The sequence below is a fragment of the Peromyscus eremicus genome, chromosome 1, assembly GCF_949786415.1.
Source record: "Peromyscus eremicus chromosome 1, PerEre_H2_v1, whole genome shotgun sequence".
Taxonomy (NCBI): domain Eukaryota; kingdom Metazoa; phylum Chordata; class Mammalia; order Rodentia; family Cricetidae; genus Peromyscus; species Peromyscus eremicus.
Window position 1 is genome coordinate 170,535,135 of NC_081416.1, and position 22,559 is coordinate 170,557,693.

The 22,559-nt window shown below is 54.8% G+C and overlaps 3 protein-coding genes across 3 annotated transcripts; all 3 read right to left on the minus strand.

Annotated features, from left to right (window-relative positions):
• Positions 1-801: 801 nt before the first annotated feature.
• On the minus strand, positions 802-3,330 carry Irf2bp1 (interferon regulatory factor 2 binding protein 1). The gene has a single exon (XM_059253550.1). The coding sequence runs from the start codon at positions 3,142-3,144 to the stop codon at positions 1,390-1,392; it is 1,755 nt and encodes a 584-aa protein (XP_059109533.1). The 5' UTR covers positions 3,145-3,330; the 3' UTR covers positions 802-1,389.
• A 2,582-nt stretch (positions 3,331-5,912) lies between these two features.
• Positions 5,913-14,314, minus strand: Mypop (Myb related transcription factor, partner of profilin). Its single transcript, XM_059253551.1, has 3 exons — positions 14,247-14,314; positions 12,992-13,779; positions 5,913-7,152 (listed from the first exon to the last, which is right to left on the minus strand). Exons 2-3 carry the CDS (start codon positions 13,503-13,505, stop codon positions 6,482-6,484), a joined length of 1,185 nt encoding a protein of 394 aa, XP_059109534.1. The 5' UTR covers positions 13,506-13,779; positions 14,247-14,314; the 3' UTR covers positions 5,913-6,481.
• A 3,031-nt stretch (positions 14,315-17,345) lies between these two features.
• Nanos2 (nanos C2HC-type zinc finger 2) lies at positions 17,346-18,354 on the minus strand. The gene has a single exon (XM_059253552.1). It carries the CDS (start codon positions 18,279-18,281, stop codon positions 17,874-17,876), a length of 408 nt encoding a protein of 135 aa, XP_059109535.1. The 5' UTR covers positions 18,282-18,354; the 3' UTR covers positions 17,346-17,873.
• Positions 18,355-22,559: the final 4,205 nt, after the last annotated feature.

A 22,559-nucleotide genomic window follows, 5' to 3' on the forward strand; every position in this document is an offset into this window, starting at 1 on the left:
GGATCCTGCAGATACCCGGGGCGGTTTGTCTTCAGGTGAATGGGGGGCACACAGGTAGTACACAGAAGGGCATGTGACGATTCTTCATGTTCAGGTTAGGGAGCACCTGCGAGGGAGATCGGGAGCACCCTTGGGTCTCAGAGCCGAGCGTTATGCAGCAGCAGGACACAGTCCTGCCCTGACTCACTGCGCATCACATCTATTGTCTCTTTGGCTCAGCACTCCAACCCTTCCTGTAATCTCCAAGTCAGGGTCGCTGCAGGAACTGGGCAGGACTCCCGGGGCCGCCCCCTCTTTAACCCCTGTTTTGCCACAATCTACCTAGGCTCTAGACCCCGCCCCGTGACGTCAGTGAGCAGGAAATCCTGGTTAATGATCAGTCACCCAGGACAGGTGCGGGACAAGGCCGCGCACACATCAGAAGCAGCCGCGGCGGGTGGAAGCCTTTTACTTAGCTCCTGGGGTGTTCTAAGGTGGCCGCCACTGTTCCCCTATGAAGGACATACGTACGCCCAGTTCAGGTTTCTCAGGTGTGTCCATCCCTCGGGCACCATCTGAAGCAAGAAATCATCTTACCCTTCCACGTATTCTGTTTACCGGGAAGGTAAAACTTACTTTTTCCGTGGGCAGTTCCCTTAGAAATATACCTTCAAATAAACTGCTCTAGGAAGCCTCCCACTTCCTCTCCCTCCTGATGGTCTCCACGTTTAGAGCATCGGCCAGCTATAGCGCATCCCTGTTCCCCGGCTTGTCTGTGGTCCCCAAGCAGGAGTCAAACCATGTCAACCACAGTTCCATCGTCTGCAAAACCGGCCTCGACTACACCTTTTAATGAGAGCACAGCAAACGTACACTACAAACAGCCGCACGCTGGACAAAGGGCGCCACCTAGTGGTCACATCGTAGAAGTCCTCTCTCTCGCAGGACACGTCCTGTCCTGAAGGGGGCGCAACATCTCACACAACTAAAGGGACCAAGGGGAGGGGAAAAAAAAAAAAAACCAACCCATCTTTAGGTTTATTGGAGGAAAAGGGTGGGAGAGGGGGACAATAAAATGCTTTTGCTTCGTTTATAAAGAGCGAGTTCTCAGGAGGTCCCTTCTCAAGGACAAGCGGGGTACCTCTCCCCCAACTACCAACAGCAGAAAAGCCAAGCCAAGAAAGGAGAGGAAATCGGAGGGGCCCAGGAACTCCAAACACCAGCTCTGACAGGAGCCACAAGCTCTCCCCCCACCCACAATGTATCTACCCCAGGGGATCCATCCGGACAGGGGAAAGGATATATACACAGGTTAGGGTGGTACTGGGTTGGGTGGGGTAGGGAATAATTTATCCGCAGCTGCGGTGGGTGGTCAAGGGGGAGGGGGAGGAGCCTGGTGGCACTGGCGGTCTAGGGGTCCCTTTCTTTCTTGACCTTGATGTCTCCAGCAAGGATGGTAGCGATCTCGCCCTGCATGAAGGCCCAGGGGACAGAGGAACCCACCAGCGGACACTTGTCTCCACTGGGGCAGTACACCTCTCCAGCTGGGCCCTGCGCCTTGATGAACTCTCGGGAGCAAGGAAAGCAGAACTTGTGTCCGGGTACCGAGGGACACTGCACGAAGTGGGTGTCTTCCAGCCTCTCTCTGCACAGGGTACAGCACAAGGGGGCTCCAGGGGTCGCCCCTGTGCCGCTACCACCCCCGCTGACAGCTTCAGCACCGGCCGTGGGGCTGACTTCTGCCTCTCCATTGCGCGCCACCAAGCGATGCTGGGTTGGTGGTTGGGTCGTGGAGGAAGCCGCTGGGCTAGCGCCCCCGGTGCGCACGGGGCCGCCACCCCCACCCGGGTCCTTGGGTGAGTGGCCCAGGGCCTCGGCCACATTCTTGAGGGCAGCAATGGGTGAGGGCACACCGGGTGTGTCTGTAGAGTACGGGCCACCCGGTGCCACCCAGTGCCGCTGCTGCTGCTCCTCCGTAGTCATCTTCCCACCCGACTCGCCCTCGGGCTCAGGGGATGCCTTGCGCCGGCGTGGCGTGGGCGCCAGGTTCCGGGACGGGGCTCGCGGTGGTGGGCCACACAGAGCGGCTTGGACCGGTTCTGGGTACTGCTGGGGCAGGGCCTCGGCAGGAGCAGGCTCTCGGAAGCTGCGGACCCCATCGGTGAGCAGCTCTCCCAACTGACGCCATTCCCCTGAGCCGTGGCGGCGTTCGTACTCGAGGTACTTGAAGCCCGATGAGGCCAGGGCCTTGCCCGGCTCTCGAAGAGCATCATGAAACATCTGGCGAGCCACTGCAAGGACCCCCGCGTACACATTGCCGGAACCACAGGGGTATTCGGTGAAGAGCTTGAGCTCGAACTCGTAGCCGGGAGGGCGGGCAGTGGCATCGAAGGCGAACACCCTTCCCACCAGCCCGTGGTCCTTCTTGAAGCGGACATTGAAAGGGGCACAGGCGGACAGCGCCAGGAGCTGCTCGCGCACGGCCTTGGGACGCCCGTGCCACTCCTCCGCCCGGCCCCGCATGGCCTCGTTCAGTTCTGCCAAACAGTCCGCATTCCTCTGCTGCTTCTCCTTCTCGAAATCGGAGCCGAAAAGTGGACGAGCGGGGCTTAAGCCAGGTGCCAGCGTCAGGGCTCGGCCTCCGAGGCCAGACACTGCAGCTGCCAGCAGCCCGGGGGGCATCAAGCTGGGGATGGAGCCAAGCAAAGCCCTGCGCGCCCCTTCGGCCACGGCCTCCTCGCGGCCCAGCCCGTTGGCCAGGCGGGACCCCAGGGTGTACTCCAAAGCCGGCGAAGGCAGCGCCAGGCGGGTGGATGAAGTGGCCCTGTCATAGCGGTCCGGGCCCGAGACGCTACCTCCGGTCCCCGATGGCTGCGCCTGGGCCTGCGGGGGTGGCAGCTGGGCGCCCTGGGAGCCCGCCGAGGCCAGGTCCTTGGAGGTCGGGTGCTTGAGGGCCGGGGGTCCCGGCGAGCGGCCCTCGGGGAGCACGTGGCTGCGCTTGAGCTGGCGGGCGGCGTCGATGAGCAGCTCGATGCGGTCCGCGCCCTCGAAATTCACGCACCCGCGGCACACGGCCTCGCTGAAGTCCCACACCATGGCCCACGGCATCTTGGGCAGGTCGCACAGGTAGCACCACTGGCGGCGGGACGCTTGCACGGACGCCATGGCGCCCCCCGGAGCGCCGCCGGGGGCCCCCGCGGTGCACCCGCCGCCCACGATCGCTCCGCCGGGCCCGGGGACGGGCGCGCGAGCCGCTCAGGCCGGCCTCGGGCTCGGCCTCCCCGCCGGATTCAGGCCCGGCCCCCCTTCCCCGCCCCCTGGGCCCTCAGCCTTTTTTTTTTTTTTTTTTTCCTTTCCTCCTCACTCCCGCCTCCCGTGGAAAAGGCAAGCCGCGAGCACGCACGTCGGCGCCCCCGTCCGGTCCGCGCGGTGAGCCGCGATGCACAGCTCCAGCTCTTCGCTGGGCCTCGGGCGCCGCCGCCGCCCCGGGCTCCCGCCGCTCGCGCCGCCGCCGCCGCCGACGCCGCTGCAACGGCCGCCGCCGCCGCCGCCGCCGCCTCCACCTCCTTCTTTCTGCCCCAGAGGCCGCTTCGCAGGGAAAGTTACATAACGCGCGGGCAAAGCCTTCTGGGAAATGTAGTCCCGCCGGGGCTGCGTCTTAAAGGGGACTGGGCAGAAAGCCGTGGCGGGAAGAGTGGGCGCGCGCTGGCCTCCGGGTGCTTCAGTCTTCACTGTGCGTCGCCGTGAAGTCGGGGTTCGCACCCAGGGTCCAGGGAACCGATCATGGATTCATAAATGCTTGGGGCGGACAAGTTCTGGGCATGCACCTGTTCCCCCTTCTTTTTTGAGACTTGGGATTTATTCTTTAGCTTAGGCTGCCCTAGAAGGCTAGCCCTTTGTGGCCCTAGGCTGGCTTCAGACTTGCTGCCATCCTCCTGCTTCAGACTCCCTAGTGCTGGGATTACAGTCCTGAGACACCATGCCCAGAATCCGGCAAAGCATTTTCTGCTCTGACTTGCTGAGCAGTTTTAGAGAACAGTCTTGCCCTCTCTGAGGATCCCGCCCCTTCAAGAAGGGCCAATGACCGGTTAGGGAGGCAGCAGCTTTTTGAGATGGGGCGGAGAGGTTCTGATTGGATGACTTCAAGGGAACGGGAAGCAGGCAACTGTCTTGGAGAGGGATGTCTACCTGGCACTGTGTCCTCCCCCAGAGCCCTTAGGTCCTAGCCTCAAGGGAGGCCCACAGGCAACAGGATGAGGACAGAGAGGACTGAGGGCTTCAGAGCCAGGGCCTCGTCTGTTAGAGGAGGTGCACTGAGCGCCTGCCAATTCTGCTCCTGCTGTGTACGCGCTTTGGTCTCCAAAGGGTTACACAGTCGGCTTCTCAGCGCCCCCCCAATCGCACTACAACTCCCAAAATGCTCTGCGAGACGGACGAAATGACGCACTTCCTCTGCCTGTGAGGTTGGGGGAGGCCTTCCCGATTCTTGCACCCCCCCTTTCCTTGCTTCATTAGAGGATTTTTTTTTCTTCTTCTTCATTCTTTCTTTCTTTGCGTAGGGGTGCGGGGGCTCTTTTGCTCTCGGATTTGGATTGAGGGAACAAGCGCAGGTTCCTGGGGAGGGCAACGCCAGACCCTCAAGTGCTCAAGGACCTGGTGGGCCCAGTCTGCCTATGGGTACCCCATGCTCTCTCTCCCAGGTTATGGGGGAGAAGCGATGTACGTCGTCAGGTCTCAGCTGACATCAGCCTTTTCCCTTCACTCGGCCTGGGTCCCCGCCGATGCTCTCAAAGAATACCTGAGTGTCTTGTCCGTTTGCATTCATCTGGGTTTGCACCCTGGAGGCTGCCTGCTTTCGCACCCCCTCTTCAGGGTTGTCTCAGCAGCCCTGGCTTTCTCAGTTTCAGCGTCACAATTTTACCTACCACCTGCACTGCTATTTTAACACTTTTCTCCCTTAAACGAATTGCCTATTTTTGTCGTTTCCTGGGAGATACTATGTTCACAACCGTTGGTTTCGTGTACTACTGTTTATTTACTTTCGCTTGCTTATTCTTGGTGCTGGGATGGAATCCAGGGCCTTATGCTAAGTGCTCTGCCGCGAGGATGCACTACCAACCCGTACTCTGTGTTTTGAGACTGGGTCTTACTACGTGGCCCAGGCTGGCGTGAAGCATTGGGTCCTTCTGCCGCAACCTCCTTAGGGTTGAGATTTCAAAAATACATTAACCATGGATGGATTTTTTCCCCCCCTTAAAACATGTTTTGCAGGGCAGGCCGTGGTGGTGCACTCAATTTAATGCCAGTATTCCGGAGGCAGAGGCAGGCGGATCGCTGTGAGTTCAAGGCCAGCCTGGTATACAGAGGGAGTTCAAGGCTCACAGCCAGGGCTATGTAGAGAAACCTTGTCTCCAAAAACCAAAACAAACCAACAGACCGGCCTTGAACTCACGGCAATCCTTCTGTGTCAACCTCCCTGTTACTGGAATTCCATGTGTGAGCCATGATCTCCTGCTACAAGTTCTTAAAAACTCTTAATAAAAGCCTGTATTTTATTCTGTATACTTCTTGGGAGTCTGACCTTCAGGCAATTTACTGTCCTTGCCCAAGTTACCCACCCAAGTTGCTTTATCAAGCTGCTCTCTTAACACAGGCCCACATGAACTCCTAATTATATCTAGTTTCTGTGTGTTTCTTTTTTAATACAGGGTCCCGTTATGTTGTCCAGGCTGGCCTCAAACTCAAGATTTCTTGCCCTCAGCCACCTTGAGTAGCTGGGATTACAACCTTCACTCTGGGCTTCCACACCAAGGTTAGTTAAGGCTTTTAGAGAGGCAAATTCGGGAGGTGTGGCCTCTGGGAGGGTGTGGCCTACCAGGAGAGGATGAAGCAGTCCTAAACGCTGTACTCCCAAGGCCTCTCGGAGCCTCAAGTTAATTGTATGAAAATAAGTTTATTGACATCTTGTCAGCACTGAGGAGAAAAGGGGGCTGAGCTCTGGAGGTCAGACACGCCCGTACACAGCAATGGGAGGCAGAGGACCCAACCTACACCTCCCCAGTCAGAATCCCGCCCCCCTCTCCCTGAAGTCCTCCGCTTTCTACATTCTGATTTGTCTAGCAAACTCCCCAACCCTTCCCAAGTCTGGGCTGGGGGAGTGGGGAGGCCCCCACGCGCTGCTTCTCTTCAAGGACAGCAAAGGGGCATGTCGCAGAGTCAGGAGGTCCCCTCCCACCCCACAAGGGGCAATATAACAACATAAAATTGATGGCTTAGAAGTTGGGGTTACAGGAGGCAGTCAGGCAGACACCACTGTACCAGAGAAAGGGGTTGAGGGTGTCCCACCCACAGAATCAGGCACTAACTAGCACAGGAAGTGGGGTGCTCACTTCCCTAGAGCAGAAAGCCAGGGTGCAGCTGGGATAGGCAAAGAGCATCTTCCTCCTCGACTGCGCCAAGCAGGGAGAGGGGTTGCAGGCAGGAGCATGGACGGGAGTAGATTTCACGGAGACTTCCAGCGGCCCCGCCTCTTCCGTGTAGGGAAGCCTTTCTTCCTTTTGTGTGGTGGCGAGTCGTGGAGGGGAAGTGGTGGAGCTGGGGGTGGTTTGGGCACCCCTTCCTCGCTCCTAGGGGCGATGATCACTCCCCTAGCTGCCACTACAGCCCCATCCACGACTGCAGCTACCACGGACACAGGCTCGGCGGCAATCTCCACCTTGGGGGCAGGTGGAGGCAGGACTGGCTTGGGAGGTGGGGGCGGAGGTGGCGGTGGGGGCGGAGGCAGCGGGTCAGCTGGGGTTCCCGGCAGAAGGGGTAACAGGGCGCTGAGGGCCTCACTCAGTTTGGCCAGTCCCTGCCGAAGGGTGCCAGCCAGCTCCCTGATGGCATTGGCAGTCTCCTGCTGAGCCCGCAGGAAGTCCAGGGACTGTTCTGGGGCTGAGGTGGGCCGAGGAGGAGGAGGTGGACTAGGGGATGAGGGTGCCACTTGGGCCAGCGGCGTGGGTGGCGGTGGAGGGGCAGGGAGCGGTGGAGACAAGGCCAGGCGGGGCAGCTGGACAGGTTGCATGGCTGCAGGGGATGGGGACTCACGCTCCTTCGCTTCCGGGGACTTGCAAGAGGGTCGGGCCCAGGACTCTGGGCTGCTGGAGCCCCCTTTGCTCTGGGCTGGGGTATCTGTAAAGAGAGACACCTTGGGTAAGTTATAATGAACCTGCGAGGCTTCATGTCCCATTCTGGCTTCCTGGCCCCAGAGCAATCTCTCAGTCCATCCTCCATCGATGAAACAGGGTCTCTCCATCCGATGCAGGCTAGCCTGAAACTCCTGACCCTCTCACTTCAGTTCTGAGCACAGGTATTACAAGTGGGCTCTACCACACCGGGCTCGACTGTGCTTTACGGACATGCTGGCACATGCCTGTTAACCCCAGTCCTTAGGAAGCCAAAGCAGGCAGAGACTGAGAAGTTGAAGGCCTGCATCCACTACACACACAGTTTAAGGCCAGCTTGGATTGTATTAGACCATATCCACCCCCTTAAAAAACAACAGCAAAACAATGACAAAACACCCTAAGCCCTCTCCCACCCCAGAAAACACACACACACACACACACACACACACACACACACACACGCCAAAAGCTGGACAGCTCTAGAGGCTCTTGCTTGGAATACTTGTATTCTGAAGTGTGAAGCCGGAAGATTGGGATATAGAGAGACCCTATCTCAACAAAAACAAAACAAAACAAAAAAAAACCAACAAACAAACAAACAGTAGTAATAGTGCCAAAGTTAGAGCATTTCAGAGAACAGAGGCCGGTGACATCATCAGTCTCTGATGCAGAGGGATCAATGCATTGAATCTAGTGGCCAGGTTTAGAGGACAAAAGCCTTGAAAGTCTTGCTGTTCCCCTAGGTAGCAAGAGGCTCTGTGGACTCTCCAAAGCTCAGAAGCATCTAGACACTCACCCCTGCACCTCTCAGCTGGAGTCCCTGGAGAGAGGCAGAGTGGCTGGCACACTGGTCATACTTCTGGAAGTTCTCTCCAGCCATGAAGGCGGGTGTGTGTGTGTGTGTGTGTGTGTGTGTGGGTGTGGGTGTGGGTGTGGGTGTGGGTGGGTGTGGGTGTGGGGGGTGGGTGGGCAGGATTTCCTAGCGTTGTTACCGTCTGCTGCGCTTCCCAGCATCCACTCGTCTGGGACTTGATTTACACTCCTGGACTTGAACAGTCTGCGAGAGGACTATGGTCCTGGGTGACCTGAACCTGTTCGCTGAGCTGGAGCCTTGGGCTCTTGAGTGTCTCCAGTGGGGGGGTCTCACAGTCTGTGCACTGATGGCACATCAAACTCACTACTGAACTGAGCTCCTGAGCCCCAGCCCCACCCCCATACTTCTTCTCACATCCATCCCTGCCTCCATCCTTCCCCAGCTGCTGGGGCTAAAGTAACTCCTTCCTTTGCCATTCTTTTTTTCCCATCCTGGAGTGGGACCAGAGTTTCATTCACATTAGCGATGTGCTGTCCCATGAAACGCCACCAGCAGCCTTTTATCTGGAGTATTCTGTGTGTGCGCACGCAGATGTGCAAGGGGGTGTGTGCAGGCATGTGTGTGTGGGCTGTAGGGTCTCTCCCGGACCAGGAGTGTGCTGATTTGGTTTGGCTGGCTGGCCAACATGCCCCAGGGTCCTCCTGTCTCCACCTCCTCAGTGCTGGGATTTCACTTTTTAGCCTGGGTTCTGGGGACTGAACTCAGAACTTCATACTTCTGCAGCAAGCATTTCCAACTGAGTTTTTTTTCTCCAGTCCTGATTTTTTTTTAAGATTTTAAAATTAATTTTATTATTTAATCTTGTTTTTTCTTTTCCAGACCGTGCTTCTCTGTGTAGCCCTGGCTGTCCCGGAACTCTGTAGACCAAGCTGGCCTTGAACTCAAGAGATCCACCTGCCACTGCCTCCCAAGTGCTTGGAATCAAAGGTGTGCACGACCACTGCCCAGCTAAGGTTTTTATTTTTATTTTTATTTTTTATTTTAAGTTTAATTCCGTATATGTGTGTGACTGTGTGGGTAAGTGCATGTGAGGGCAGACGCTCTGGAGGTCAGAGGCCCCGGGGCTGGAGTTCCAGGTGTTTGTGAGTGTCTGCTGTGGGTGCTGGGACCTGAACTTGTGTCCTTTGTAAACAGTACCCGCTGCTAACTGCTAAGCCATCAATCCTTCCAGCTCCCCTTGACGACATTGAGACAGGGTTCTGCTTAACGATCCAGACTGGCCGCGAACTTCCAATCTACATCAGTCTCCTTTATTAGCAGAGACCACAGGCCTGCACCTCCACACCTGGCTGTTTTTTTTCTTCTCCCTCCTGAGCCCCCCACCCTCAGTCTCTTCTCCACCATCACAGCCTGGTGGGGTACTACTAAAACACAGCCGGACTCCAGGAAGGCATCGAGGCAGGGCGGACTGCGTGCTGCCTGCTTTCCCTGCCTGTTTTCCCGAACGAGGAATGTCTAGAATGTGCTTATCTATAGAGGCAGACAGGAAATCAGTGGCAGCCTAGGGTCCTAGGGCAACCGGTGTGGTAGCCTCCAGGCTCTAGTCTTATCTCAAGGAGACATTTCTCGGCTGTTATCTAAAGTGGCTACCAGGACTTTCTTCCTCTGCCTTAAGCCCTAAGTGAGTACTCTGAGCACTCATTGCCCCTGGACATGGAATCCATGTCTGTTGTCTGTCTAATCACTCTAGGTGAGCTCCACTAGCCAAGGCTTCATTGTGCAAGCTGCCGTTTTCCCAGCCCAGGGATGGGACTCCAGGCCTCACACACACTAGGCAGGGGCTCTACCACGGAGCCACACTCCCAGGCCATCACTAGTGGATTCTAGGCAGGGGCTCTACCACTGAGCTACTGGCCCAGCCCTCTTTTCCATGTTGTTTTTTGTACTTTTTAAAAGAAATGTATTGTATATTTATTCATTTATTTGTATTTGTGGGGGTTCAGGCACACATACCATGTTGTGCACACTATGTCAGTCCCAGGGACTGAACTGAAGATTGTCAGGCTTGGTGGCTAGCACCTTTAACCACTAGGCCACCTCACAGGTCCTCATTTCAGTTTTTTTTTTTTGGGGGGGGGGGAAGTGTCTTTTGTTGTTTTTCAAAACAGAGTTTCTCTGTGTAGCCCTGGCTGTCCTGGAACTCACTCGGTAGACCAGGCTGGTTTCAAACTCAGAGATCTGCCTGCCTCTGCCTGCTGAGTGTTAAGATTAAAGGTAGCTTTTGGGGGGGGGGGGTTGGTCGGGGAACAGGAGACAGGATGTTGCTCTGTAGCTCTGGCTGGCCCGGAATTCACTATGTAGAACAGCCAACCTCAGGCTTGGGGTGATTTATACAGCATTAAGAGGCTATTTTTAAACTGGGCGCTGCAGCATATATATGCCTATAATCCCAGCACTCAGGAGGCAAAGGCAGGCGGATCTCTGTGAGTTCAAGGCCAGCCTGGTCTACAGAGCAAGTTCCAGGACAGTCAGGGCTACACAGAAAAACCCTGTTTCAAAACGCCAAAACAAATATATCTGGTGGATATATATCTAAATTCAAGTTCCTGCTTGGTTTCACCACCTCCAAAAAGCCCTCCCAGACTCTCCACATTATACAGCACACTATAACTCTAAATAACTTTTTTGGTTTAGACAGGGTCTCTCTATGCAGCTCAGGCTAGCCTCAAAACAAGAGCTTCTCTCCTCAACCTCCCAAGTGCTGGGATTTCAAGGTGAGCCTGGCTTCACACCCTCTCAACCGACTTCATTTCTCTTGTTAATAGTTACTGTCCAGTGGCATTATGTGGCTATTTGTGGTACGTTTCCCCCAACGACACCGGCTCCCTAAGGGAGAGGAATCTGTCTTGTCCTCCACTGAATCTCAGCATCTACCCCAGGAAGAGGCTCTCAATAAACATTTATTGAGTACTTTAACATGAATAAAATGGCTTCCAACAACATCTAAAAAAGCAAGGTTGGAGTTCAGGAAATGATTCATTGGAAATGTGAGGACCAGAATCTAGAGGCCCGGAGTCCACATGATGGGCTGGCATGGCAGCAAGGCTGTCATGCCAGCCTTGGAAAGCGGAGACGGGGAACCCCCCAGAGCAAGCTGGCTGGTAGGCCAGCCCCACCAGTGAGCTCTGGATTTGACTCAGTGACTCTGCCTCAAAGAGTAAGGTGAGAGAGGTGATAACAATTCCGGACATTGTAACTTTGGGCTTCTCCATCCACAGGCATGCATGCAAACACGCATACCTGCAAACACGCATACCTACACACACACACACACACACACACACAACACACGAACATGTGACAAACTTTGTTATCACTGTCCTGGTCCGATGAGACCACTTTACAGAAAGAAAGCTGATTCCAACTGAGAACACAGGTTGGATTTTTGGCAGTTTCCTGGCTCCCACATTTCCTCTGCCTGAGTTCCAGCTCTTGACCCTGACTTACAAGCCCCATGTGCTTGCCTTCTGTGCCTCCCATTAACTTCCCAGTGGTTAACGGGCAACGACTACACTAGTAGTCGGGCATAGATACCGTTCAACATCTCACTGCTTACTTGCTGTGCGACCTCGAGTAAGGAAATGAACCTCTCTGAATCATATGAATAGCTAAGGGGCCAGTGAGATGGCTCAGCGTCTAAAGATGTCTGCTGTGCAAACCTGACCTGACTTCAATCCCAAGAACCCAAGGTGGAAAGGAAGAGAGATTGCTGAAAGAAAAAAAAAAAAATCCAGAGTGAAGGCTGAGCAGGAGGGACGTCTCCACGGCAGCTCTTCAGGCACGACCTTGAGGAAGTCACCAGACTTCTCCAAGTCTTTCATTTACAGTGGAGAAGCAGTATGGACCTCAACCGGTTGACCATTACATCACAAGCTAGCCATGCACTCCAGAGACACCGGAGCAAGCAACTGGCCTGTACTGCTTTACTAAGTTCTCACAGAAACCCTTGGAGGGGGAAACTTTTTTTATCTGTGTTTGGCAGGAGCAGAAGTGAACTCGGACTAACCCACTGGGATGACGCCATCCAGTGACACGTTGGTTAACACTCAGCCTGGACTCCGCCTCTAGGCACTCCCCTGCACAGAATTCTCCCCTACCCATCTCGCTCTTTATTTTCAGGGCCGGAAATGAACTCTAGAGCCCCGTGCATGCTGGCCGGGCACTCTAGCAGTAACCTGCCCTCTTTCTGCTCTTGTTTTGCGGCAGGGTCTCCGGAACATTCCCAGACGGCTACTTAACTCACACAGCAGCCCACGGCAGGCAATGAGGTCCCCATCCTCCTGCCCCATCCTCCACGGGAGCTGGGAGCCGAGGCCGGCCCCGCCCACTGAAATCTTGCCTGGCTGCTGCTGACATCCCTGAGCCAGGCCTCCCAGGGCTGCTTCCATGCCTACCTCTGACAATTACCAAGTGGCTGCCCAACCACCAGAGCCCATCCGCTTTCTTTTCTCTGTCTTTTAAATCATTATTATTTTTGGAGAGATGAGGGTCTCACAGGGCTCAGATTTGCCTTTAACTCACAACGCACCCACAGATAACCTTGGTCTTCTGTCAACAACTTCAGCGTATTGGGATTGCAGTCATGTGCCACCACACGATCTATGCAGTGCTGGGGGATCCGACCCAGGAACCCCTGCAAGCTAGGAAAGCACTCTACCAACTGGGCACCCCCAGACGACCCCTCCTCACCCTTCTTTTGAACCAGGTCTGCTGTAGCACAGACTAGCCTTGAACTTTTTTCTTCAGCCTTCACCTCCCAAGTGCTAGAATTAGGCCCATTGCCACCACGTCTAAATCATATCCTTCTCTTTGACCTTAACGCCCTAGCTCTAAAACGGGGGCGACAGCACCCACCTCCCACCGTTTTTAGGAGAATGTGACGAACACACCCGAAGGATCTGGGCGTGGACTGCGTACAGCAGGCGTTAGAAGTGTTTGCAGTTGTTAAAGGAGTGACTTTGAGACTCACCTGCCCGTCGATCCTGCCTGCGGTCCTCCGACAGCACATACCGCTGCGTACCAGCGGTCGGAGCTTGCGGCTGTGAGGAGGCAGCTGCCGGGGACTCCTCAGCCCCAGCGCCAGACCCGGGCCCCGCCACACCCGGCCCCAGGATGGCGAAAATAGTCTCCTCCTCCGCGGAGAAGGCGTCCTCGGCAGCGGGCCCCGCGCCCTGCGTGGAGTGCGGCACTCGGGCCAGCTTCTCCTTGGTGCGGCGCTTGAAGTCGTTCCAACGCTTCTGAACCTCCTGGCCCGTGCGCTTCCAGCTGGTGATGCCGTTGATCTTGCCGGCTATGCTGTCCCACACACGCCGCCGCTCGGCCACGCTCACCCGACGGCTCTGCGCGCCGTAGAGCTGAGGGTAGTGGGCGCGCACCTCCCGAATCAGGATCTGGTTCTCCTCGAAGGAGAACCGCGGTTTGCGGAGCCGGGTGGTCTCCTCCGCTTCGCCCGGTGCCGCCGCCGCCGCGGTCGCCGAGGCCATGGCGCCCCCAGACGCCACCGATCGGCTGCCTGGCGCATGGGGGGCGCCGGCTCTGCGGGCAAAGGGTGAACAGCGCTGGCGGGGGCTCGGTGTCCCCGTGTCGCCCCGACACGGGCTCCTCCGGTCCCCTGTGCAAAAGTGGTGGTGGGAGCGGCGAGCTGCTGAGTGCAATCAAAGGTGCTTACTCGTAGGTGATACCCGCCCAGTGCCCATCTTGTGCTTCACGCGGCCGCCGAATGCCTCGCGGAGGAGTTGATGGGTATTGGGGGACGGTCTGGAAGGATGGAGGGAAATGAGCAAAAGTGGAAGGAAGAAAGGGTGTCGCTGCAGGAGTTAGAGGAGAACGGGGGCGCAGGGGAACAGGAAAAGGAAAGAGAATCGGGGATACCCCGGGGGTCGAACACGCATGAGGCTTTGAAGTGGTGCCAACTGGGCAATGCAGTAGACAGGGGGCATCCAGATCAGAGGGGAGCGCTAAGGGGCTCCCAGGGCAGTGGGGTGTCTGTTCTATGGTCCCTGAGAGAGGATGTCCAGGAATAAAGGTGAGAGGGGAGCCTCTGGGTAAGGCTGCTGAGGGTCTGCAGGGATTATGGGGGTGCTGGGATTGCCGGGAATGAAGGGGAGCGCTAGAGATAACGGGGGTCCTGGATAAGAGGAGGGACCTCCCGAAGCTCTTTGGGACTCCAGGAAGAGTGATGGAGCGCAGAGGATGGGGACCCAGTTGGGCCGTGGGTCACTCACCCGCGCCGCCGCAGCCCCTGCCTGCCGGTGGGTCAGGGCTTCGGCTTCTGCAGCCTCTTCCCTCCCCCCCACCTCTCCCTCCCCCTCTGGGCCCCGCCCCCAGTAGCATCGAGAGCCACGGCGCATGCGCGCTGGGCGAAGGCTGTCTCCAGACACCCTGATAGCCAGGGCTGCGTTCTCTGCGCCTAGCTTCTCTGCATGGCGCAAGCGCAGAACTGCTCCTCGCCTTGCTTCACCTGAAGGATACGGCTGCGCAGCCGCACACTTAGCATTGCGCTAGGTTCCCTGGGCATCTCGTGCCCAATTGCGCATGTGCAAACCTACAGCGCGCATGCGTGTCGCTGGCACCTTGCCGGCGGTGGTACCCAGGATTCAATCCCAGTGCGGGCGCTGCAGAGGAAGGAGAGATGCTAGAGTGAGCGCTAGGACAGAGCGGAGTTTCCTCTTTTTGGGTAGTCCTCTAGCCTACTCTCTCCGCTATGCGAAAAGTCTTTTTTGTTAGAGAAAGGGGAGGGAGCGATGGGGAGGAGGGTAGAGCTTAGTTTCCATGACAACTGCGTGGGTGGGGACGGGGGCGTTAAGCACCCTCCTTGCCCACGCCCAATCACGCCCCAGCGCAGGATCGCTCGGGAACTACCTCCTACGGATTTAGGCGGGGCACCCGGGAGATATTCCCCGCCCATGCAGAGGCGGTAACCATAGCAACCCAGCAACCTCCCAATCACGCCTGGGAGGCCCCCTGTTCACGTTTTGACGTCACCTCCTCGGAAAGGGAGTTCAAAGACTGGAGTGTCTTAGAGGGTGGGGACGACGATCCTCCTGGCCATGGCCCGTTTTAATCAAAAGCGCCGAGCAGGAGTGAATGAAGAGCACCAGTTGGATGAACTGAATGGCTGGATGACTGAGTTTAGCCTTGTGAAATTTTTTTCAGTGCCAGCATTTGCAAGGGCATTGAGTAAACGGTGCTTCATTCATCCGCACAGTTATTTATGAGCGCCCACATCGCTCAAGGTGCTATCCACATAAAAGGCAAAACTTCCTTCTCTGTTTGTGCTCACTTCCAAAAATTGTTCTTGAGGGTATCCCAGGCTGGCATTGAATTTGCAGCAATAATCTCGCTGCAGTCTCCAGAGGACAAGGTATGTGCCGCCACCACACTTAAGGAACAGGTGACATGTGTATTAAGAAGTGAGGCGGGGGAGGGGCTGGAGAGATGGCTCAGCAGTTATGAGCTCTCCCATGAGGATCGGAGTTTGGGTCTCCAAACCCAGACGTGGGGCCCATAACCATCCTTAGCCCCAGTACCAAGGGATCTGATGCCCTCTTCTGGCCTTTGCTGGCACCAGGCATGCATGTGGTGCACAGACATACAAGCAGGCAAAACGGCCATATACATAAAAAAAAAGGGGGGGAGGAAAGCTGGGTGGTGGTGGCGTCTGCCTTTAATTCCAGCACTCGGGATCTCTGTGAGTTCGAGGCCAGCCTGGTCTACACAGCGAGATCCACGACAGGCACCAAAACTACACAGAGAAACACTTGTCTCGGAAAAAAAAAAGGGGGGGGGGAATTTTAGTTTTGTTTGTATACACGTGTGGGTGGTGGTGCCTTGGATACCAGAGAGGGTGAGATCCCCTGCAGGTGGATCCACCTGGTTCTGCTCCACCTGGTTCTGCTTCATGAGTGCTGGGATTAAAGGCATGGGTGCCACCACTCCGTGCTGCTGCGAGTAGAGACACATATATATAGTTTTTGGAGACAGGGCTGCTCTGTGTAACAGCCCTGGCTGTCCTCAAATTTGCTTTGTAGACTAGCCTGGCCTTGAACTCACAGATGAGATCCACTTGCCTCTGCCTCTGCCTCCCAGGTGCTAGGATTAAAGGTGTTCATATGCCTAGTTTATACTTAAAAAAAAAAAAGTTTTGTGATGGGGTTCAGGAGCCCTAAGTTTAAAATCTATCAAAAGTCAGACCTGGTGCTTCCTAGGCTAATAAGGCAGGAGGAGAACCCCTGTGTAAACAGAGCTGTAGATTCCTAGGTTCAATATCTAGGGAACAGGAGAGGGGAAAAGGAAGAAAGAAAAAGACTTAGCGGACAGGGGAGATGGCCAGTGGGTGAAAGGTGCTTGCCACTGCGCTTGAGACCCGAGTTCAGTCCCCAGGACCCACATGGTAGGAGAGAGTGGACTCCTCCGACGATCACCTAACTACCATCTGGATGCTGTGTCACATTCCCCCACCCTTTGCACAGTTTCTGTTTTGTTTTGCTTTTTTTTGAGACAGGGGTTCTTTACATAGCCCTAGCTGCCCTGTAACTCAACTATGTAGACCAGGCTGGCCTCGAACTCACAGAGATCTGCCTGCCTCTGCCTCTTGAGCTCTGGGATTAAAGGCATGGGGCCACCACGCAAGCACTTTCCTGACAGCACTGGGGTTAAAGGCCTTGTGCCACCACTGCCTGGCTCCACAAAGTCTTTAAAAAAAAAAGTGTCTAGGTGGAGGCTAAGAAGTATCTGGGAACCTGTCCCAGCCAGACATCCTGTGTTGGAGGACATATGAGACAATTCTAGATCCCTCCCTGGCCCTCCTATGGTTCCCAAGGTTTTAGGCAAACGCAGCCCCCAGTCTCCTTCACCTCTCTCCCCCAGAACCCAAAGGCGCAGCCCACTAACTGGGCCAACCACGTTCAAAGACTGTAGACACCAGAGTTACAAGTCTAACTCTAAAACTCTTTATTCACCAGAGCTCCACCCACCCACCCATATATCCTCATCCCATCTCGAAGCCCAACTCCTAAATAACTTACAAGTCCTACTAGAGTTCTTTGACCCTAAAATTACAATCTAAGCAGTTGCCATGTTCACATCGGGTCTTAGACTCTTTGGCTGTGGGACTCACATGGATTTAACACACTCAACAAGATTGGGGGTGGAAGAGAGATACGTCTCTCACTGGGGGACATATGGGGTCATCAATGATTGGGGTTGGGGGCAGGAGAAAGTGAGTTGGGATTAGAAATGAAGTAGGGGGAGCTTCAGCTCCCTTGAGGCAGCCTGTGAAGCTACAAAGGCCCTGCAGCCTTCCAAGACGGTCCTGACCCTCCAGTTCCTGCTGGATGGCATGTTCAAGGAACTTGAATGGTCCATGGAGAAGCCTGGGTCTGCAGATGCTGAAGAAGGTGAAGACAGATGGATGATCTCACAGTCAGTACCAACATCAAGTTCTCAGGTCCCGGCCAATCTCTGGCACTGTCCCCAGATTCTGACGACTAGCCTGTCAGAGCACGCTGGGATTCTGTACGGTGGAGAGTCCAAGGGTTTCCCCCAAGGGATATTTACAGGGGATCTGAGAAGTCAACAAGGCTAGCTTAGTATCACCAGCAGGCTGTCACAATCCAAAAGAAGCCACCACGTTGCAGGGTCCATGGAGAACAGCTCTCACAGTGTCAGGAATCTCTGAGACAGGTGGACCCGGCTGCCAGCAACCGCCAATGTTTCAGGATCCTGAAGGCACAGAGAACAGGGGGATCCAGGAACCCCCATAGGGCTGGGTGAGCAGAGGGGAGGAGGGTACCAGGGCCAGAGCAAGGAGGGCTTGGGGGTGTGGGTGATAGGCACCTCGTGGGTCTTACTTATCGCTTGACTTTGCGTCCAGCGGAGTTTCGTCCACCACGACGGTAGAGGGACTGCTGGCTGCTGTTGAGTGGACAGTACTTGAGCGTGTGAGCCTGGTCCCCGGTGGCCCCACACAGGGGACACACATAATGCCTCAGGATGGGACACACCACCACGCCTTCCAGTGTCTTCAGCTGGTGTGAGGCATAGACGTGACGAGACTCTCCATTGTGCTTGCAGAAGTTGCATAGGGTAGCCAGACTCCCAGAGACCCCCGGCTCCTGTTCACTCTTCTCCTGGGGTCTGGGGGTGGGAACTTCAGCTCCTTTACCCACCAGCCTTTGGCTCCGGCCCTGGATTATAGTCAGTATCACCTGGCTCAGGTTAAAGTAGTCCCTCCACATGTCAAAGGGTGCTAGCTCCATGACACCTCTATGTGGCTGGTGGCTGTGGGTACTGGGGAGGGACTTGGGGCCAGGGGCTGTGAGGTCAGAGGGCAGGAGCACCAGGCCTGTGTGGAGCAGAGAGGAGGCACACCCCCTTATAAATACTCCCCTACAGACAACTCTAAGCAAAGGTGGAGCTTAGATTTAAAGGGCCCACTTCCAGCCCATGATTCTTGTCTGGCTCCAATCTCCCACGGAGATTGGAAGTAGCTTATTTCCCAGGTCGCCCCTCCTCCAAGGCACTCTGTGTTTTCTGGAAAGGACCTTCTCTTTCCACGGGCTTCAGTTTCCCTCCTGTTCAGTTTAGGGCTTTGCTTATGACTGTTGCCCACTCTCACATCCCCCTTCCTTCTCTCGGAACCATCCAGAACCTTAGATTTGACTTAATATTTTTGATTTATTTTGTTTTGCTCGTTTGTTTTGTTTTTCATGATAGAGTCTCACTATGTATCCCCGGTTGTCCTGGAACTTGCTATGTAGACCAGGCTGGCCTCAAACCCTCAGAATCTACCTCCCCAGGTGCTGGGATTAAAGACATGTACCACCACGACCAGCTTAATTTTTTATTACGTTTATTTACTTAATAGTGGGGGGCATGCCACTGCTTATACGTGGGGCTCAGAGGACAGCTTGCAGGAGGCAGCTCCTTCTCCCAAGTGGATTCCGGGGATCAAATTCAGAGGTCAGAGGTCAGATTTCAGAAGTCAATTCTCTCCTTCCACCGTGGGTCATGAGACTTGAACTCAGGCTGTCAGGGCTTGGAGACAAGGCTTTTATCCTCTGTGCCTGTCTTGCCTGCTCGGCCCTAATCGTCTCAGTAGCCCTGAATGTGAGGCAGACACTGCCACACAGTTACCTCCATGGTCTGACTGAATCCTCACAGCTCCCCGAGGGGAGCCCAGCTAGGATCCTGTGTCGCAGACCAGTAACTGAAGTTCAGAGAGGGAACTTCATTGGTCTGGAGTCACACAGCATGGACAAACTGGATCCGAACAAGTGCTGACAAGTACTTACGGTGCCTGGTGCTTTACAAGCATGATTCTTTGGAGGCCATTGTCAGGCAAGGAGGTGAGGACTCTGTTCCTTCCGTGTCACAGAGGGTATGAGGCTCAGAGACGAGAAGGAGCACACCCAAGGTCACAAACTGGGGAGATGGCCGAGTTGGAACTGACACCTACGTGTATGTGATTTTTTGGTTTCTGCCCCCAACCTCCACCTCCCAACCCCAGGTAAGGACCAAACCCAGGGCCTTGAGCTTGCTAGGCAAGCACTCTACCACGGAGCTAAAACCAACCCTCAATGTGTTTATTTTTGAGGTAAGATCTCACATAGCACAGGCTGGCTTTGAACTCTCTGCGTAGCTGAGGATGACCTTGAACTTCTGATCCTCTTGCCTGTACTTACCAAGTACTGGGGTTACAGGTGTGTACCACTGTGCCGGGTTGGTATGCAACCAACTGTAAGTGGGGCATAGTGGTGCACGTCTTTTAATCCCAGCACTTGGGAGGCAGAGGCAGGCAGATCTCTGTGAGTTCGAGGCCAGCCTGGGCTACAGAGTGAGTTCCAGGGCAGCCAGGGCAGTTACACGGAGAAACCCTGTCTTGACAAACAACAACAACAAAAATCCATTGTAGGGCCAGGTAGCAGGTAAAGGTGCTGGCCAACAAGCTTGAGGACCTGAGTTCAATCCTCAAAACCCACTTTCAGGTTTTCCTCTGACCTCCAGCATGCATGCCTGTGTAGCTACACAGAAATAAACACATTTGGAACTGTCACCGTAGCTAGGCAGGGTGACATGGTCACAAGCCTAGCTCTCACAAGGCTCTTGGGTTTGATGCCTGGGCTACAGTGAAGACCGGTACAGAAAGGCAAAAACACCGTCGTGGTCCCATCTTACAGATGAGCGGAGAGAGGTTCCAGAGAGGCTGGAGTCAAAGCTATGTGGCTAGCTGGGACCCAAGCCCTTTGAACCTGCATATGGAATGTAGTCAAGGTGGATGAGCAAGGAGGTGCTGTAATCCCAGCAAAGGCAGGAGCGTTGCCCCGGGTTTAAAGCCAGCCTGGCTACACAGGGGCCATCTCAAAGCAAGGGAACCAGGGGAGCTAGGTGAGACCTGCCTAATGTAGGTGCACACTGAGGTGCAGTGCCTGCAGTGAGGGGATGTCTGAACCACTGGCTTTTCACACAGAATAATACCACCAATATTTCCAACAGGGACAACCTCCCGGGCAGAAGAGACACTGGTTGCTGTATGGGAGAGCAAGGCTTCTGATGAGGGGGTCCAGAACAGGCTCAGTATAATACCACATCAGAAGTGGAGACCTGGTGGGTCAAGTCTGTTAATTCCAGGGTCAGGGAGGCTTAGACAGGAAGGTCATGAGTTCTAATCTATGGGGAGGCATAAATACGAAGGAGAGGCAGGTGGCTCCCTGAGTTTGAATCCAGGCTGGTCTGCAAAGCATTAGGCTGTGTGTGTGTGTGTGTGTGTGTGTGTGTGTGTGTGTGTTGTTGGGGGTTGCTGAGCCTCCTGTGCGTGGCAGAGCCAGATCCTGATTCTTGACCATGATCTCTTTAGTTGAGGGTCCGGTAGCTGGGAAAGGAAAGGCAGGCTTGCAGAACTCAGTAGTAACTATTATTCATTTCTCCCAGTTTCACATCTCATCTCGTTACTCAGCTCTGCCTACCTTTCCTCCTGGGCCTCTGTTGCGGTTAACTTTTTGGCTGTTTGCAGACACCTCTTTAGAAAAGCCCAGTCTTGGGTGGTAGACTTGAGAGGAAACCACCGGAGGTGAAACTGACCTGTGTTTACTATGTAGGGGTGACGGCCCAAGCCTGGCCCTGCAGGGGTCCGCCGTCCTGTTTACTTCTAACTTTGTCTTCAGCCTGACCCCCCCTGGCTAGAAAACAGATCAAGGGGGTTTCAGACAGGTGGGTCCGGTAAGGATTACAAACTTTCAAAAGGCAGGCGCTAAGGAAACGTTACTTTAAGGAGAATTCCGCCCACTTTCCCGATGCAGAGTCGGAGGTTCATCATGTTCCATAGAATCATGAAACCACAGCTAGAGTTTTTATCAACTTATTTCAGTTTTTTTTTTTTTTAAGCCTAGATCTCACTGTATAGCCCAGGTTGGCCTTAGTCGGTGATCCTCCTGCCTCAGTCTCTCAAGCTCCTAGACTACAGGTGTGCACCACTATATCCAGCTATATATGTTTTGCTTTTGTTTTTGGGCTTTTTTGAGACAGGATTTCTCTGTGTAGCCCCAGCTGTCCTAGAACTCACTCTGCAGACCAGGCTAGCCTCGAACTCACAGAGATCCAACTGCCTCTGCCTCCCCTTCATCCAGTGCTGGGATTTAAGGTGTACACCACCATGCTCAAGCTACATGGTTCTTTTTTAAGATGTTAAGGCCAGCAAAATGGTTCAGTGGCCAAAGACTTTGCTACCAAGCTTGAAGACCTGAGTTCGATCCCCAGGACCCACATGGTAGACTGTTCTCTGTCCTCTACAGCACAGTGGCGTGTGTCTGCTTCTAAATAAATGTGACCTTAAGTTTTTGAAAAAGTGTTAAGCCAGATTTGGTGGCACACATTAGTAATTCCAATACGGGGGTGGGGGGGGGTGGGAGGTGGAGGGGTGGGAGGTGGAGGGGTGGGGAGGAGAACAAGAGGATCAGGAGTAGTTCAAAGGTCATCCTTGGCTACATGATGAGCTCAAGGATACTCTGAGTTACAAGTGATCCTTTCTCAAAGGGAGAAAAAAAAAAGTTAACTAGGCTGAGGGTGCAGCTCCATGGGTAGAGGGACTGCTGGAAGACAAGCATGCCCACTGTGGGGGTTTGAGTAAGAATGGTCCCCACAGGCTTATATATTTGGATGTCTAGTCATCAGGGAGTGGCGTTGTCTTAGTCTGTTCTGTTGTGAAGAGACACCATGACCAAGGCAACGCTTATAAAAGAAAGCATTCGCTGGGCGGTGGTGGCGCACGCCTTTGATCCCAGCACTCGGGAGGCAGAGCCAGGCGGATCTCTGTGAGTTCGGGGTTAGCCTGGTTTACAGAGCAAATTCAAGGATAGGCTTCAAAGCTATACAGAGAAACCCTGTCTCAACCCCCCCCCAAAAAAAAAAAAGAAAGAAAGCATTCAATTGGGGTCTTGCTTACAGTTTCAGAGTCCATTTTCATCATGTCGAGAAGTATGGCTGCAGGCAGACATGGAGCAGTCACTAAGGGCTACATCCCCATCTGTAGGCAGCAGACA